Source organism: Spea bombifrons, chromosome 12, assembly GCF_027358695.1.
Source record: "Spea bombifrons isolate aSpeBom1 chromosome 12, aSpeBom1.2.pri, whole genome shotgun sequence".
Taxonomy (NCBI): Eukaryota; Metazoa; Chordata; class Amphibia; order Anura; family Pelobatidae; genus Spea; species Spea bombifrons.
The window spans coordinates 7,515,617-7,534,543 of NC_071098.1; the positions used below are offsets into that span (position 1 = coordinate 7,515,617).

At 38.6% G+C, this 18,927-nt stretch overlaps 1 protein-coding gene across 2 annotated transcripts in view; it reads left to right on the forward strand.

Moving 5' to 3' along the window:
- The window catches only part of MEGF6 (multiple EGF like domains 6), a 137,328-nt gene that overhangs the window by 73,182 nt on the left and 45,219 nt on the right, over positions 1-18,927 (forward strand). The window contains exon 5 of one of the 2 annotated variants that reach the window (XM_053451686.1): positions 8,328-8,450. In XM_053451686.1, coding sequence (XP_053307661.1) covers positions 8,328-8,450 — 123 coding nt within the window. Of the gene's footprint in view, positions 1-8,327; positions 8,451-17,366; positions 17,794-18,927 lie in introns of those variants that run through there. The other variant, XM_053451687.1, reaches the window with a different exon arrangement.

Here is an 18,927-nt window from a genome sequence, read left to right on the forward strand (position 1 = left end):
AACGAGTAGCATTCAAAAAACACCTATCTAAGGAATACATATTGAGGCTTCTATCACACTATATGGTCATTTATTGCTTACCCCAAACTTGGGAGAAGTATATGGCCATATAGTGTGAAAGGAAACCTAATTTGATGCACAAATGCCCAAATAATACATATACTAAAAATGCTTTTTTTTAATAAATGCTGCTCCAGCTACTTTCTGTTCAGATTAGTAATCAAACATTTTTTGTTCTTCTTTAAGTATAGATTTATGAACGTGTCTGTAGACATCTGTAATGGACCTTCAAGTTTCTGAGACTTCATTGGGCCACCTGATGGTTCATAAACTAAAAGGGCATCACAGTTCATTAAGACATGGTCAGCGTAGACGGGAACCAAAAGGGTGGAAGTTATTAATTAGAAATTAATAGAGATTTGGTAAGTGAAGCAAACATCTCGGAGTCATACCAAATTAACTTTAAGCTTCTAATACAAGAACATGAATATTTTACACTAAATGGACCACAAATAATCCGAAATCATAAAAAAAAAACTTCTGTAGTTTTTCGAAGATGTTTAGTAATACACAATGTCAAAATTTAAAAAAGGAACATTATACCTCCCCATGGAATCTAAATGTTTAAAAAAGACAATAAAAATGTAAGAAAACCGTGATCAGAACAAAAATCAACACACTTGACTGCTTAAACCCATAGCAAGGTGAACAAACAAGAAGAACCAAATAACCCCACCCAAACCCCCCGAAATAAAGACACTAGACACCATTGAGTGGGATAGGGCATTTGGCCACAGCTTTATTAAAACCATTCCCCAGGCCAGCGGAAACCAAACATACACATCTGAAAACAACCTGCCAGCTGCTGAGCGCTAGGCCCAACAGGCAGTTAAATTACCACCGATTGTACCAAGAGTCCCAGCCCTGCGGGTGCCATGAGCCGCCCGCAGGACACGCCTCCCCAAGCCCGCTATGGGCAAATGATCCAGGTTGCCTGAAATTACCGCGCTGGCCAGGGGACCAGACCGCTGCTGTGACAATAAAGAGAACAAACAGGAAAGAAAAAACAAAGCAATAAACATAATACAACACAAAATATACATGACCAAAATTGAGGGGCGGGCGGGAGGGGAACGTCTGGAAGCTGCTGTTGGTACAGGAAAAAGAGGTAAGAGTCACCTCTTCACCTTCCTATAAACCCTGATAGCTGCAACATTGTTGCAGCTACCCACCAATGAGAGAAACTTACTAAACCACCATGCATGGGCCAACAGTCATGATCCCCCTTTCCTATAGGTCCAGGGGGCCCCCTTTACTTTAGACTGGGGTAGAACATACTTTCTCTAGGAGATAGACAACTCACATTATGTTATGTCTGCTGTTTAAGCAATCATCGATCCATGGGGAGACAAAATGTTTCTTATTGGCTGGTATGGAATTTTCAGCAATTTTCAGTTGACCACAAATTGCCACCGCAGAAATTATACACTTTAGTATTTGGCACCCATTGCAGAGCCTATATTTGTACACCCCAGACACAAACATTTAAATACTCACACACTCTCACTCATGCTCTCTCACACTCACTCTTATACTCTCTCACATTCTCTCACGATTTCTCACGCTCTCTCTCTCTCTCTCTCTCTCTCTCTCTCAATGTCTCCCTTCCCAGTGTCCATGTCCCCTTTCCCATAGCTCCGCTTCTTCTCTTGCCTCTTCTTCTTTTGCCTTCTTTCTTTGTCAGCTTCACCGTGAACCAGGCCCTTAAAGAACTTCTGCAAAACGGTGGAGCCTCCAGACACACCATCTCCCCTGGCTGGAGGAAGGAGGGTGAGGCTGTCCCTGCGAGAAGCCAGAATAATGAAGACCAATTCACGGAATAAGAGAAGTGTTTCTGTGCCTCTCTTTATTTGTGAATCTGTCTCCATTATTCGGCCTCCCAGAGTACTCCTCCCTGTTGTAGAAGTGGCCCTGTTCACGGAGAGGCGGGCGAAGAAAGAAGACCAGAGAAAATAGAAAAAAGAGAAGAAGCACAACAGGGGGAAGGAGAACGTGCTAAATAAAGAATACTTGCAGAGTTCATTCTTTAGATGCTTCGTTGTTTTGTCACTGATAGTTGAGTGTATTCTTCTTATGAGCAAAGTGCAAAGTGGTTGGATTCTTAACCCGAGTTGAAATTGTTGGCACTGAGTGCTCTAAGCTTCATCAGTAAAACTTTACACTCCCAGCGCCTCATACATGATGATTGATGTATTGAGTTTTTTTGTCGGACAAGTTGAAAACCAGGAAGAAAAAATGCCAAAACCTAGCGCAGCCACATTCTATGCCAAGATATTAAATCTGTCAGAAAACCAAAGGTGTTCTATTCAAAACACTACTTGGCCGTAGGCCTGGGTAATACATTTGCAAGGAACTTTTACAACTAAAATGTTTCTTTAGTCTACACTGCTTTATAACGAAGACCACAGAGGCGCTTTTGTGAGCTGCAAGAAGGCAATAACGTAATAAAAGATTTTTAGCAATCAGGTTGCAGCCTAATAACTTTAATTAAAAAGATATATATTTTATTCTGATTTATTATTTGTTCCTTTAATGTCTTATATTATCTAAATATATAAAATATATAGAAAAACATTATTTTTCGGAATTTTCTTTTATATATTTGAATTCATCTGGCATATAAAGTTTTTTTTTATTTATTTTGTGGGGCGAATACATTTTCCCAAATCCTCAGCTTATGGTACCAATCTCTTATGCAAACATAAAAGTATAGCTTTGTACAAAGAAATGTGATTGAAAAATCATTTTTTATCACTTCTCCAGTGAATTCATAATCCCTGTATTAGTAGTTTCCAATTATTGCTGGATACTGATTTTCATTATTTTACTGTTTCTGCCTAAAAGACAAAAGAAACAAAGGGAAAAATGTAATAACTTGGTTCTCCTGAGATGACCGGCAATATGCCTACTTATATGGAATAAATATCGTATGTCTTGTGATCTTATAGCTCTTGATCATATGCCAAAGAGTTTTATAGATCTTATCATATAGATCAAAAGGAACATGGATTGACATATGTGTATTGAGACATATTTGAGTTAAAATGATATTTAAACCATATGGAAATGGAAAAGTGTAAAAATAATAACTGTATGAACCTGTATGTTCTGCGCCAGGGATGTCTACACAAAATTATTTGTGACCCTAAAAACAATAAGACACAGAGCCCCCCATTTATTAAACTTCATAGCAAGAGCTTTTATAAAGTTCCCCAAAAAATTTGCACTTTAAGTCATGTTTAGGAAAAATATACTGGTGTTATCTGAGCTGCCCGCGGAATATGTCACTATGTAACAAAAAATTAGAACAGAGAATGAAAAAGTGCAGCTGTGCCTCTTGTTCACATTAAGGGTATCATTCTACCGCCTCTGCCGAACTTAACACTTTTGTAACTGAATGTAGCAGTGGAAGCATAATTCTTAGTAGTTCCAAATAACCAAACCTTTCCCCCCCAAATAATTCTTTAATTATGTCAAATATGGTCACGATCATAATTTGTGTTGGGAACACTTAATTGTCCTGTGACGCAAAAGCAGCCATTGATAGGTTGTTGCTATAGAAACTGAAAAAAGGCTTTAGAAAGGTTTAACCATCATAGAAAAGAATAAAATGTTTTAAATAATAACGTTTATTTGCTTAACATAATAGAGTTGAACAAATGCTTTGTGTAGAACAGCACCGTTTGCTTGTGACATAGGTAAGTATTGCTATTTAACTTCTTCTACATTATTAGTTGTTTTTGTTATCAGCTATTAACAGTTTAACACGAATAAACTGGATTTAGTAGCTTAAAAAACAGCAGCTTTTGTGAAGACGCATGGCGACGGTTCAGTGCACCTTACTACAGAATGGCTGATTGTTTTCTGCTTTGGCCGAAGTTCTCCTTGGACTTGCTTGAATGCTTTTATACATCGAATACAGAAATCTCACATGACTCGTGGCATATGCCTAAAACGCAGAGACGCAGACTGACATAAGGTGTGTTTTATACCGTTTCCAGCTTCACATATGCACGGTTTTCAGTCCAAATTCCTAGTTTGGAAATAAAAATATTAAAAACTACGTTTTATTCCATATTGGCTTCTAGTGAACTCTAGTGGTCAAATTACAGAAGAACGTTCAGTTCAAAACAGGTTTACTTTGATCATTACTTGTATATGGAAACTTCATGTACTTCTGTTTCATGCTTTCCCCTGAGGACTAGAGAATTAGGTGGTAGATAAGTAGAACAGCCTCCCAGTCGAGGTGTTAAAGGTTATCAAAGTAAGAGAATGTAAACATGCATGGGATGGGCATATGGCTCCTGAATCTAAGACGAGACTAAGGACTGGTTAAGGTCATTGATGTCATTGTATACAATAGCTTCACACGTAGAAATAGATCTAAACTGATCAGGTATCACACCCATCAATCAATTAAAAAAAAAAAAAAAAAAAAAAGGATCACCTTATTAGGTTGCCCTTTGGCCAATCACCCACTAGGGGGCATGTGAGATGTTTTAATAGTCTTTTGTGCCACGACTGAAGGGGAAAAAATATTAATTCGCGTATTAAACTGATAAGTAATGACCTGTCTCTGGAGGCATGTAAATCCCTAGCCCGGGTATAAAAGTCAAAATTATGTTAATTTCCATTGAGCGTTTTATGATTGGAGTGAACTTTTATAAACGTTAACTCTTTCGGTGCTAAATAAGTGCTTACCAAGGAATTATATCCCACAATGGAAGCAAAAGGGAGAAATGCTACATTAGATGTGTATGAACGTGGGTTTTTAACCAAGAATGTGGTCGATATGTTGCCTTAGATTGTGTATTACTCAACATCCCATCTAACAATCTGTTATCCTTGCCCATAGCTTTTCCAAATCGAATAAGCGCAATAATACTTGATGTTCACCTGATGGTCCAGTGGTGGCGCTAGCGTTCAGGCTCAAATCAGAGCTTTCCAAACAATTTGGAAACATTGACATCTGAGTAGGGGGATCTTGTAAATTGCACGGTTTTCTGACAGGCACTTGGAAAGTTAAGGGACTAAACAACAGCTGACATTATTTAAGTCACATTCCTCACGTCCTGGAATTCTGTGCTTTCTGGACCTGAAATCTCTTTAAATGTAACATGTTCATACAGCTCCAATTAAAACCTGATCTTTTTGGCATGAGTCTGACCGGCTCATGTGTATCACAATATAAAAGACCTTATGGAGAAGCTGCAGCTTGAAAAATGCAGCTCCCTAGCACGTCTATGGTCCTAATTGGCATTATATAAGCACATAGCACATATGTTTGCATTGCATCCAATCTCTTGAAAGCTCGTTTTATTCTAAATTATGCCATGTTATACCAAATGTTGAACAAATGTTATTGTGAAGATCTAAAAAAATATATTTTGACTTTAAATAGAAATGTATAATAAATATTTATTTATAATATATATATATAATAATTTAAAATAATATTTTATAAATCAGAAATCTAAAAAAAAATATTTGAAAATATAAAGAAAATATATATATAACCAACAAGTGTATTTTTTTAAAGGTTTCTTTATTTCATGGCTTACTTGATTTATTATTTAGTTTGTTGAGTGATAAATACATAATTAGTATCTTGCAAATTCAACAAGAGGAAAAAAAAAACCGCAATATTCTTTTCACAAAAGGCAAGTCCATTCCCCTGCGAATGTGTTAATGAGATCTGTCTATCCATCAATGAAATGGTCTCATAACGAGATCTTAGCGTGCTTGGATCTAATAAAGAAATTCTCAGAAGCATTAAAAGTTGCGCAGGTCACTAAAGGGACATTCCTGTTTTTCCATGAATGAACAATTGGCAGCCCTTCAATAATTACCTTGCACAATAAAAAGAGGTAGAGGCTCTTTCTTTGGGTAATTGTGTTTAGAAAGTAATATCATAACGCAGTTAGTTTAACCTAACATCTGACCACAAAAGTGTCCATCTGGTCTGGTACATCTAAAAAGGTAATTTGAAAAATGTACGGTCAGAACATTAGTAGAATTCTTGTCCATTTCGAGAATGAACTTTCGGGTAATTAAGGGCAGTTCAATTATCTGCAGAATTAAAGTGACAGTCAAATGTATAAGAAATGATTTCTTAATGCATTTCGCTGTGCATTCTGCAAACTGTTGGGTTATCCTATCCGGCTCAATCACCAAAGGAGTTAAAGGGACAGAAAGTTACAAACTGAGCCTTTAGACATGTCCTTTTTGGTATAGATCAGTAAGAAACATGGAATTCGATGACGGATAAGAACCATTTGGCCGATCTAGTCTGTCCATTCTTTCCTGGTGTGAAGATTCCATTCCATTGAGCAAATTGATAAAGGGACAGTACGAGAAAAAATAAATATTATTAACATAACTATTTAATCTGGTTTTACAATGTATCATTATTGTATGTATTCAATTTAATACATATCCCTCAGCACTATTTAAACAGTTTGTGTAAACCACTGATTTATTCTTTCAAAGGTCATTAAGGACCATCACGACGGCATTGGGCACACAACTAATTTTCCTCCCTCTACCCGCATCTGCTGCTGCCGGGACCCGCTATAGAGAGCTGTTTAGCAACTGAAGGCAGGCTTGGACCCAATTGGCTGGTGACAGTCATGTGATATCTGTGATAGCCAGTCACAACCAACCACTTTGTTCCCATGACAAAACCAAAGTTTAGAAGCATTGAATTCGTCTGAATTCTCTATGCTTTACACCGAGGACTCCAAATACTTGGATTTTGATTTGCTTTGTCATTAAGGGGTTAAAGACACAATGATGAGCCAGTGTTCCCTTAAATAATACAGAAAGGAGGTCTATATATTAATGTTTTCCCTTTAGAATCCAGATAACGCAATCTGCTGCCAGGTTTCTAATGGAAAACATTGGTCAGGGCCTTACCGGAAGCACCCTGTAGTCTCGAAATAATATACAGTGACTGGCATGATCTGAATTATTTAACTTTCCAATCCTTTCTGCTAAAATAGATTAACCGCAAAGGAATGTGTAATTGGTACTCAGGATGATCAAAAACATTCTTTTTAGTGCAGTATAAAAAAAAACAAAAAAACAATCCAAACAAAAACAATAAAAAAATTATAGTTTGGCCAGTGAAGATGATAATGAACACCTGTAAATTGTTACTATTAACAAAGACGTGTTTACAGACAAGGAACATGTCCGAGTTACTGTCAGACCAGGGCCCAGTCTTATGATGTCATCGCCTATTTCTGTCCGTACCTTGTTTCCGTTGCACTAACCCAAGACAGATGACTGCGCTCTTCTGTCGAGCCAGATGTTTCGCACGAAATTGTTTGAAAATTGTAATTTTATAAACAGCTGTCTCCTATTGAACATCAACTGCTCCCAGCGGTGAATCGTTGTTGGTCATCGCATGCCATGCGCGTCTTTGAAAATGTCTGAAGACATTTCTATCTAACTTGTAACTCGTGGGACCACAAATCCCATGACTCTATGTCAGCCATCATTTTAAGAGGCGAGACGTATGCCTGTAGTTGAGCGTTTTGATCCGTTCCCTCTTAGGTATATAATATGGGCACCCAAGTATAGCCTATAGTTTTTTCTGTTAAAATATTATTGAATAGAATAAAATAAAAGTACAGTCAAAAAGGGATATCTCACTTGAACTAAGAAGAAGCGGAAGGCTATGAAACTCACATAGCGTTAGACCTTTCAATATATTTATATAAGAATAAGGGTTTGTACATCCAGGAGAAGAAAAATGGGGAGAAAAGAACCCTACTGGCAAAATATGAAACAAAAACGTGTGGTCAATATACCTTCCGATTTCTCCCAACCTTGAGACTACGACTCTTCATGCTCCCAACACATATTAGTGAATTTTTTAAGGTTAAACAAGGTTATTTTCACACTTGTTATGCGCAATATATTATAATTAATGGTTGCCAAAATAGTTTTGGGGACGATTCAGCTAAAATTCAACTTTGGCCAAGTTGTTCATGCAAACGTGATAAATGTGAATGAAAAATAGAAACTTTTGAGTATTCATTTCGGTCAGCTAGGGGCAATTTCAGGAGAGATCTTCAAGCTGTCGTTACAACTTGACTAGACCTGGCTGTCTTAAAAGCAGAGCTACGTTTAAGAGAGAAAGGAACAGCTCTGAGTAATAAACCGGCGTCTTACTTTCTCGATTACGTTTATTTCATTACTTTTATACGTTATTTATTAGTGGTTCTTGAAATGTGTCCTCACAGCTACATTGTATTTTCCAGATGTTAACGAATGTGAGAATGATAACGGAGGATGTGGACACCAATGCTGCAACACGATTGGCAGTTTCTACTGTAAATGTCCTGAAGGTCGGAACCTAAAAGAAGACGGAAAAACGTGTCAAGGTAGGAATGGCTCTGAGTGTTGGGGGTGGGTTTGTCATTTATAGAGCAGATTAAACTAGAACTCCAAGAAGAGGAAACAACAAGCTGGATAGTTGCATGGACTTTATGATACGGGGTTGCACTGCCTGTGCATGGTGGTGATGAACATGTATGGGTTGTGTTGAGAGTAGAAGCAGTGTTGTGATGTTCAGTGCTTCTTACCCTATTGCATGGATAGTCCAGCCTTTGGCAAGAATTTATGAGAGACCATCCTCCCATCCTCCCAAAGCCCATGGGGTGCTCAACTCATTACAAAGACACTATTTCAATCATCTGAACTATTGAGAGGAACATTCAACGGTGCCAGTAGGCTACACCTTACTGCTAGTAACATGCACTGCCGGTCCCACCATATTGGCATACTAGGCAGCTGCTTAATGTACTGAAATGGTGGTGATGGGGTTGGTGATGGCAGATGTTCTACCATGGTCTGTGATTGCTAGGCATGATTTATGTAGACATTTGCGAGGGGCACTCACTGCTCTTACACTCATGTGTTGCCTCAATGACACCTATAAACCACACTAAAACGTACCGTATTTGCTCGATTATAAGACGAGGTTTTTTTCAGAGCAAATGCTCTGAAAAATACCCCTCGTCTTCTAATCGGGGTCGTCTTCTAATCAGACCTCAAATAGAGGTCTGATTAGGAGACTAAGATCCAGATCCCCCGCACCGCTGCAGGGGACCTGGATCCTCCTGTCTCACCCCCCCCCCATACACACACTTACCGGTGCTTCATGCTGTATTGCCGGGGCAGCGATCCGCGCAGCCGGAAGGAGGTGGAGTTGGCAGCGGGGGTTTGTCTCCGTCCGTCGCGTATACCTTCCCCCGGCTGTCAGAGATCAGAGTTCCCCGCACCGGTGCGGGGAACTCTGATCTCTGACAGCCGGGGAAGGTATTCGAGACGGACGCAGACAAACCCCCGCTGCCAACTCCACCTCCTTCCGGCTGCAGCAGAAGGAGACGTTAACCCGCTGCCCCGGCAAAACAGCATGAAATTGGAAGCACCGGTAAGTAAGTAAGTAAGTAATTAAGTAAGTGTGTGTGTGTGTGTGTGTGTGCGTTAGTGTGTTAAATGGGGGCATAGGGCATTTCTGGAATGCCTTATACCCCTATTTGCCACAATGGCACTTAGGGGGTTAAAAAGCATATTATGGGGCAGAGTGGCATATAGGGCATTTCACCTCCCTATTTCACTCTGCCCCATAATATGCCTTTTAACCCCCTAAATGCCAGAGTGGCATATAGGGGTATAAGGCATTTCTAAGGGGGGTAAAAATGCCTTTTAACTCCCTTAATGCCACTCTGCCTCCTGGAATGCCTTATACCTCCCTATATGCCACTCTGCCCCATAAAATGCATTTTAACCCCCTAAATGCCAGAATGGGATATAGGGGTATAAGGCATTTCTGGAGGCAGAGTGGCACATAGGGGGTCAAAAGGCATACCATGGGGCACAGTGGCATATAGAGGGTTAAAAGGCATATCATGGGCCACAGTGCCATATTGGTGTGGCAAGCCTGGGGGCAGATGTGCGTTACTGGGGGACAGGTTGGAAAATACAAGGAAATAAAAATAAAAAAAATATTTTTCTCAATCATAGCTTTTATTAAAAAAAAATAGTTTACATGAATTAACATTTACTGGTAAAACTTTTTTCCTTTAGGGTCGTCTTATATTCAGGCTTTTTCTTTTTTTCCTAAGTTAATATTCAGATTTTGGGGGGTCGTCTTATAATCGAGCAAATACGGTATATGGTTCCCCTTTATAGTGAGCATCTGTGGCCAGGGTGTTTTTGAGATGAAATTTCAGGAAGGTGGGCACCAGAAACCCTTGGACAAGCCCTGACACCTTATAACAGATTTTACCTTCTACCTTGTTATATAGAGTGACAGTGTCGGGGGATGTAAAGGAATGTATTAAACCATTCAAGACTATTTGGATTCCATATTTTTTTCTCTTAATGAGACAATTCCGTGCAAAAGGAGATTGCACGCAGTCATCTTTTTGACATAGACCATGAAGGTACAATGAAAGATAAATATGTAATTTTAGACAGTTGTGTTATTATAAAACATGTTGGAACGTTCAAAAGTATTGGTTCTTGTCCGTTAGTCCTACGCCATTAGTCCTACGCTTCTAGTCATTTGTACAGCTAAACAGTGCATTTGCAGAGGCTCTTTTGTACATTCTTTACATTGCTTTAAATCCCTTTATGCTAACAATAGACGGAAGAAAAAATGTATAGCTTTGGAAAGAAATTATAAACACGTTAAGACTTTAGAAAAGGATTCGGTAAATCTGTCAGCGATATTCTTGGCATTCAAGGCTCTCTTGTATTGAGCAATTTAGAAAAAATAAAGTATACTCCCTATTTACTACGAACCAATATATTTACCGAGCTGAAGGTCGACAGGTCACCTTATTGAAAAATCACGTATTTCACAGACTGTAAAAAAAATCCTTTAAGTATTTTTAGTTATATATTCTATAATCTTTCATTAATCCAGAAGACGCGTTATACTTGGCTACTCGGTGTTATTGCTGATTGTTGTCCTTAACCTACGAAGGTCATTGATAAAGAAGGCATATCATATTAACTTAATCATTGTCACTTCTACGGAGGCCATCTCTAAATTACCTAAATTACCATTCCTAATATATTCTGAAGTGATGTAGAATATATCATACCGTGTTCTTGTGCCGTCCCATGTTTCTGTATCATCCATAAATGATCATGGTCATTCCCGGCTAGATTAGACAGCAAAGAACGTCAATGTCCCTTCCACTGTACACTTACCTCCTTCATCTTCAATGCATACCTGCTTGGCCACCCATTACTTTAGTTGAAGTTGTGGGCTAGCTCTACTATGGAAGTGAGTTCACATTTAAGACAATTGTGAGGCACCTCAACTTGTAATTAGAAGACTATGGGAAAATAGAATGACAAATAAGACATATTCATCTTATCTAGAATGCATGATTTGGTCCCTGGACTTGTCTTGTCTATGGTGGATCAATGGAGTGACCTTCCAGCACAAGTGTTAGCATGTAATACAAAGAAGGAATCTAAACATTTATGGGGTTTATAGGTCAAGAACTAGTTAAAAAAAAGCAGGTGCTGGAGGTCTTCAGTGTTAATCATCATTATGTTATTTTTCACTTTAGCTTGTTGTCCAAAATGTTTTCGTAAGAATGTGTTACTTTCCGTGTGCTGATGTCGGCCGGTGGGATAATAGCCATTCTTGTGGTTTAAAGTAGCTTAACGTGTCATTTAATGTTTGGGAAACTTTTGATCCAGAAATAGATTTTGCATCATGGTTGTTTTTTTCCTCTTCTGAAGAAAAATATAAACAAATTCCTTGCATTTTTTTTTATTTGCATGTCTAATTCATGTGTTGTTTGTTTAGAAGGTTTCTAGTCTGCAACATTCTGTTTAGTTGACTTCAATTGTAAATTAAATTGAAATCAAATGCAACATTGTAACAATTCTGCCTCATTACTCATGTAGAACATCTTTGATAATTGGTCCAAATACAATCCAGAAAATGTTACCCATGGATTGGGATTCTGAACGGTTTATCATCAGTGTAAATGTCTACGTGAGATTATCGGGCATCTTGTAAGAGGAAAAATACCGAGATATGGCTTTATCTGAAAGTAGACACCATTAGACCCACTCTATGCTTTTCTGTCTGGCCCTGACATTTCCTTAAAGAGAACAAGAGATAAAGAGAAATGTAGATTTACCAAAACAAGAAGAATATTTTTGCGGGGTTGGACACCATAACGTCGGTTTTCTACCCTAGAAGAATTCTAGCCCACGTCATGTTCTCTTTCAGTCAATAATATTACAGCTTACTGGGTTTCATAGTTCTAGTTTGTGAATTCATATTTTTATTTATGACATAAAACCTCCTACCCTTAACTCAAGTTAACCTTAACCCAAAGTCAACTCTTTCACTGGTTGACCACCAAGAAGCGTGTGGTCTTCTCCTTTCCTTGACCATTATCCTCAATAATCTAAAACTCTAAATAGGTATAGGCATCAGCTAATTTTATTGTCTGCCAGTTACTTGCAGTCAAAGGCTAGACGAATATCATGGGAGCCTGAAATCACCAGAAACTAGAGCAAGCTACTTGATGGCTTTTCCATTATTTCAGGGAATACAGGGCTTTTCGTGCTACCGAGGTTATGATCCGCCTGCTAAAAACTCCTTATTGTGATTATTCCATTGACACGAGACAAATCAAATGGTGAGCAAACAATATGTTCAGTCGCCAGCTCGTCGTGGGTTCCATACAACTTTTTGAACAGAGTAATGAAAAAAAAACTGAATTTTGATGGAATGTGTCAAAGAACAAATAAACTTCTCTCGTCACTGCTCAAAAGTCAGCGTATAATGTCGTAAGAAAGCCCAGTAAGCAATAAATACTTAGCACTTAACCCTTACACTACTGATTTTATGCCATACAAAAACAAAAATAAAGGGGAGCTTTCATAGGAAAAAAAAATATGTGAGTTTTAAAAACATTGTTGCATATAGTAACGTTGTATAGAACTAAGCTTTGTTTCACATTATTCAATAAGCCTTGTTTGATCTGCAGATCTGGAGGCCACCGTTTTAGATATTTTGGTGTAATAAATAACAAATCAAACTTTATTTATATGATATATAATATTTTTAAAACTATCTTTTCCCTTTGAGGATTCAAATAATGAGTAATTCCGATGCTTATCCTTAAAACACCTAGATACATTTTTTGCAGGTTTTGTGCTTTGCATTGTACTTAATCCCAATGGAATCTTTATGTCCCGTGTATCTTTTGTCTATGGGAATTCCTTTTTTGTAAATAGCTTAATTCTTGCCCTTTTCGTGCCAGCTGTGCGGCTTTTTCCAGCCCGTTGGGTGGAGGATAGTTTGCATTGCGTCCCACGCTGTCTGGCGGGAGTTATTGTTCAGAAACCTGTGTACTTTCAGGTGTTGCCAGATAACCCAACTATTTACTTCAGAACTCCGTTCTTGACAAAACAAGCAGAGGATTGCTCTAGTTTATTCGTGCGATGGCATGGCGCAGCCCGAGACAATCTTGTGGTTTCGAAGTCAGAGACTCGTTTGTTGTGTAAAATTAAAAACATTCCTTGGTTAGGAATTCTTGCTCTGAAACCGTGAATACCTGGAAAAGCAGAATCAGGAGCAGAATAAAAGATGGGTGAGATTTTAGCATGATGTCCCGGGGCCTACAAAGTTGACACATTTGCGCGATCCAAACGAACAACACACACAACGACCGGCCGAGAGACATCTGTTCTAATGGATGTGGTTTTATTCTGTTTTTAATGTGTGTTCCATATTTAATTAGGTCGGTGTTCAATCAGCTAAGACAGTAAGACAGCAAAAAAACAAACAAACATGAAATGCACCATTGTATTAAAAAATATACTAAATGACATAGACAACGCACCATAAGCAACAATGACTTCCACCAGCTTGGTGGTGTCTGGGTATGGACACTTTGCCTCCCCATGACCAGGGGCCCGAAATCTAATCTAAACGGCCGCTGGGTGCTGATGCCGCCGGCCGGCGCTACTTTAATACTTTTTTTTTAAATTTAATATGGCAAGCCGGATCGTCTATTAAATGAAAAAAAAATAGTATTAAAGCAGCGCCGGCCGGCGGCATCAGCACCCAGCGGCCGTTTAGATTAGATTTCGTAGAGAGCCGTATGCGAAGGCCGCCAAGTGATGGGAGCAGCGTGAGGGGTGAAAGCTCCGCCCCCTCGCACTCACCTTTCACCCCTCACGCTGCTCCCATCACTATGCGGCCATCACATTGTTGAAAATCGAATCTAAACGGCCGCTGGGTGCTGATGCTGCCGGCCGGTGCTACTTTAATACTTTATTTATTTTTAATATGGCAAGCCGATCCGGCATATTAAATAAATAAAAAAAAAGGATTAAAGTAGCTCCGGCCGGTGGCATCAGCACCCAGCGGCCGTTTAGATAAGTTTTCCAGCAGTCTGATGGCCGCATAGTGATGGGAGCAGCGTGAGGGGTGAAAGGTGAGTGCGAGGGGGCGGAGCCACTTCACTTGACTTGCGCCCCAGGCCTTAGGCTGCCAGCCCTCCCCTGCCCATGACCCTTACTTAATACATTTATGGGGTACGGATTTTCTTTCCAACTTAGCCTTTTCTGTGCTTTCTGCTATCACTATGTAAACAGCATTTACTAGACACCCCCTGTCCCTTGATGCTATATAGAAAACTCTAACTCTATTTACTGATATTCCATAAAAAATATATATGTATAAATGTGTAATGTGGCTAGTGATATATTTAATAAGGGAGCTACACTAAATCAGACCTAGAGCAGTGTCTCCAGATGCCTTCGAACTTCCTTACTTTAGATATTTGGCTTTCATGTATTCCCAAAACACACAATATAAATGTGCTATGGTCAACTTGAACACAAGGTGGCCGTGCATTTCAACATTCCGGCTCTTACTTTTTGTCTGAATCTTGTTTTTCCACCTCTATGACTAGGGATGGCGTTGCTCACCGTGACTAAATAATGCCTGCTATTGCATGTGAACATATTGTTTGTAACCCCAATAAAATACAGCTCTGGTGGTCATGTAAAAGACGCCTCAGTTACCAGATGCGTAGCGTGATTCTGTTACATTGTGATATTGCACTTTAAATCCACTTACACACGCTTACAGTGTCTTTTAACTGTTTTCACTCAGTTTCACCAGAATCTAGATATTCCCTTTTAGTCAACTACTACCATGTCTCAACCTAATGTTATTTTATTATGACACCTATGACCTTAAGAGACTCAAGGATAAGGCTTGATTTCCATAGCTATCTAAAGATCATGGCCTCTCTCACGACTTGGTGGCAAGTCCTCCTTTTCCTTGTATCACAGCACTGCGGGAGCTCCACATCTATTGATTATCACAGAAATTAAACACCCATGTACACATCCTCTTTCATATCATTTGATAAAGACGCACACAAAATGGCTAGACGTACCTACAAATATACCCAAAGTGTCCATCATGGGCTCTAAAGCATCTTCCAGGTCTTAGGGTTTGTATCTCTGGGACATTATTGGATTTTGTTATCATAGATCCAAACCAAAGCAATTCCATTCATTGCATGGTTACATTGTTACAAAAACACACAGTCGTGGAACTAAGACCTGGAATCTTGCACTTTTATCATGGTAATTGTCAAATGACTAGTCAAACCTTCATTTGTTTACACTGGTAAAATGTCTTTGTAGCCATTATAACATTCAGTAAAACAGCGTAGGTCAGGATGAGATATAACAGAGGATGGAATGACTCCGTAGTATGCTGCGTAAAACCGTGGGGTATAGCAGAGGACAAGTGCATTCCAAATACTTGGACTATATATGGTAGGCTTTGGAAGGCAGAATAAGCGTGCTGTGTTTGTGTGCCGATAAAGCTTTGACTCTTCAAAATACCAAAATGTTATAAAATCTCAGTATTCAACATCCCTTGTAAAAATGTCTGAATGTTCCAATAGAGCTTCAATAATAACTGCCCAGAACGACCAGGGTTTTCAGACTTTAGGTGTTTCAAAATGTTTTTTAATATATTTTCTTAAATATATAAGGCAAATACTTGGTGGTTCCACTGAGACTTTGCCGTTGCTATAGAGATTGCACCACAATGCCAGAACTGCCAGAACAGAATGGGCGAGGGGTACCATGCTCTGGCGGGAGGGCATTCTTCTCGGCCAGTTATTAAAGCGTGGAAGCTATAAATAATAGAACGACTGGCGGTCGAGAAGAAAACTATTTTATCGAATAAAGCAAAATGTATCATTTTGCTATATTTTTTCCTAAAACCACACAAATGGATAGCTTGGGGAAAGTAGGTGAACGGATAGGAGACCGATGAAGGACTGGAAACATTTATCGGGTTTAGAACAGAGGACAGGTATCCATTCGAGCAGCAGGGGATCTTTGGAGAATGCATAGCTGTGTCATGGACCATATGATGTACATTAGCACCATGTTGGTCATGTTGTAAACCACTTGTGGGGGATCAAATGCTTTGCAACGTAAAAACATTTGCACACTTTATTTTTTCAGGGCCACTTCTTTTAATATAATACTTTTCTAGTGACTATTTCTGAAAAACAATTCTAGTGCCCAGCACTCTTACTACTGTTCCAACCAATGAAATATAATAATATAATATAATATAATATAATAAAAATTTTTATATCTGCAGCATTTACTATGGTGATAAAAATTTTACTTTTTTTTTAATTTGAGATTATGGTCCAAAACAGTAAAAGCAGTGCAATTGCCATAGCAACCAGTTGCACCACATTCATTATTGTTATGCAGTGAGCTACATGCATTTGTTTTCTAGGAAATCATTTTGATTTTGTATTCTAGAATTCTACTTGTCTCCACCAAGGATACGAAAATAGTTTCTTAATTAAACAAAATAACATTTTACAATAATAACAATAATCATGAAATAATAATAATATTAAAACATTTCTAAAACAACAAAAAAATAAAATAAACAAGCCATCAATAAAACACTTAAACAAAAAAAAAAACTTCTTTAATTCCCAATTGCACTTGGAACAAACCCTTAGGATCCAAAAAATAGTAAAGGAAGAAATCTTGTCCAGATGTATTACTTTTCTTTTTTTAAATGTGGTTTAGATTTATTTTTTTTCCCCTTTCTCGAGCTTCAAGTTAAACAAAACTGTATTTAAAGAAATACTGCTGGCTAGACTACAGATTCCTTAAACTTCTCTGGAGCCGTTAGCCTGAGATCTGAGATTCTTTTTCTTTTTTTTGTTTAACTTTTCCAAAATCCTTGACGTTGTTCACTTCTTGGCTGCAGAAAATGAAGGGGGGGGTGTCAATACCTGCGGGAGGTGGGCAGGAGCTTTTTTTCATTTAAAAGGACTCTATTGGAGGGACTCAAGTAATCCCCAGTGGTTCAGAACATATACACTAAAAAAAAAAGAAGAAAGGCAAAAAAAAAAAACATTAGCATCTGTGCACGAGACCATCAGCTTGTCTTCATGTTACTCAGAGAATAGTTTTCCTTGATCTGCTGTGTCTTGGTGTTCACGTTTGGTAACATGGGCAAACTGATGTGCCATTGTTTCCTGATACTTGTAACCTTCAGCATCCCAGCGGGTACCACTTTTAATCCCGGACCCCGGTACCTGAGGAATCATTGCTATACGTGTTTCTTGCGCAGCTATGGATCAAGCCATTTGCAGCATTCCAAACAAGGTATGTATCTGTACTTTAATTTGTATAATGACCTATATCTTAGATAATGCTGATATACATTATATGTCTTTCACATTGCTTGTTAGAATCGAGTTACAAGAACTGACTTAACTTGTTGCAATCCAAAAAAAAGCATGTAAGTAAGATATTTCTAGAGGAGTTTTCATTGTTTGGCTACGGTAGAATATCTCTATGTCAAGTTTACTGTACTTTAATATGTTAATATATTTCATAATATGTAAGTATGTATTAAGATAGATTACTTATTCTGGTACCCTATTCTGTTACATGCCTAAAAAAGTTTTTTAATTCCTTAAATGTAATTTCCCTCAACACTGTAGGAAGGCAATTCTGGATCTTTTGCAAACAATTGAACAGATTATTTGGGTCGTTTTTATATAAAAATAACTATACAGTATAATGAAGCATATTATTTTATGTGATAATAGAACATGCAAAATGGCTTTATATCTGTAGTTCTACGTCCTGCATATATGTTAATGTTAGTGCCCCTGCCTATGTGGTGTCTAAAGTGCCCTGGTGCTCTCAGATCAAACTCTGCAGAGATAGCTTGGTGAATTTATTACTTCTCGACTGGGGTCAATATCCACATGAATTTGAGTTTGGATGCAATGAGTTCCTACCAATATAAATTTACTTGACAGTTCAAGGTAATCTTTATACTGAATGGCAGGGTCTCATATTCCAACGCATCTGAAAGTTAAACGTCTACCTTCTAGAAGTTTTGGATGAAGATGCGGCACTCGTGCCAGAGGTGTGCCAGCTGTTTACCATCTGCAGCCAGCCACCCAGTCATGCAGCTGCACACGCGTGATGGGTTGGGGTGTTTGCAGAGCAATGGGCATCAATGGGCAAAAGCGCCAACCAAAAGTGGTGGTCAACTCTAGGTTCCAAAGCTGGTATGGCACTACAGTTCAGATAACTCTTGGCCAGTCTTTCTGATTGCTCGAGGTTGTACTGGAAAGCTAGCATCATGTTGCATATGAACAACAAGCCATAGGACGAACAAACAATAACTTTATACTAACAATAAAATGTAATTCCATGTTTTGTTAAGCTGCCTTGAAGAATACATCACCGGTAGCATAAAACACGTCAGCAGAATGGGTAGCC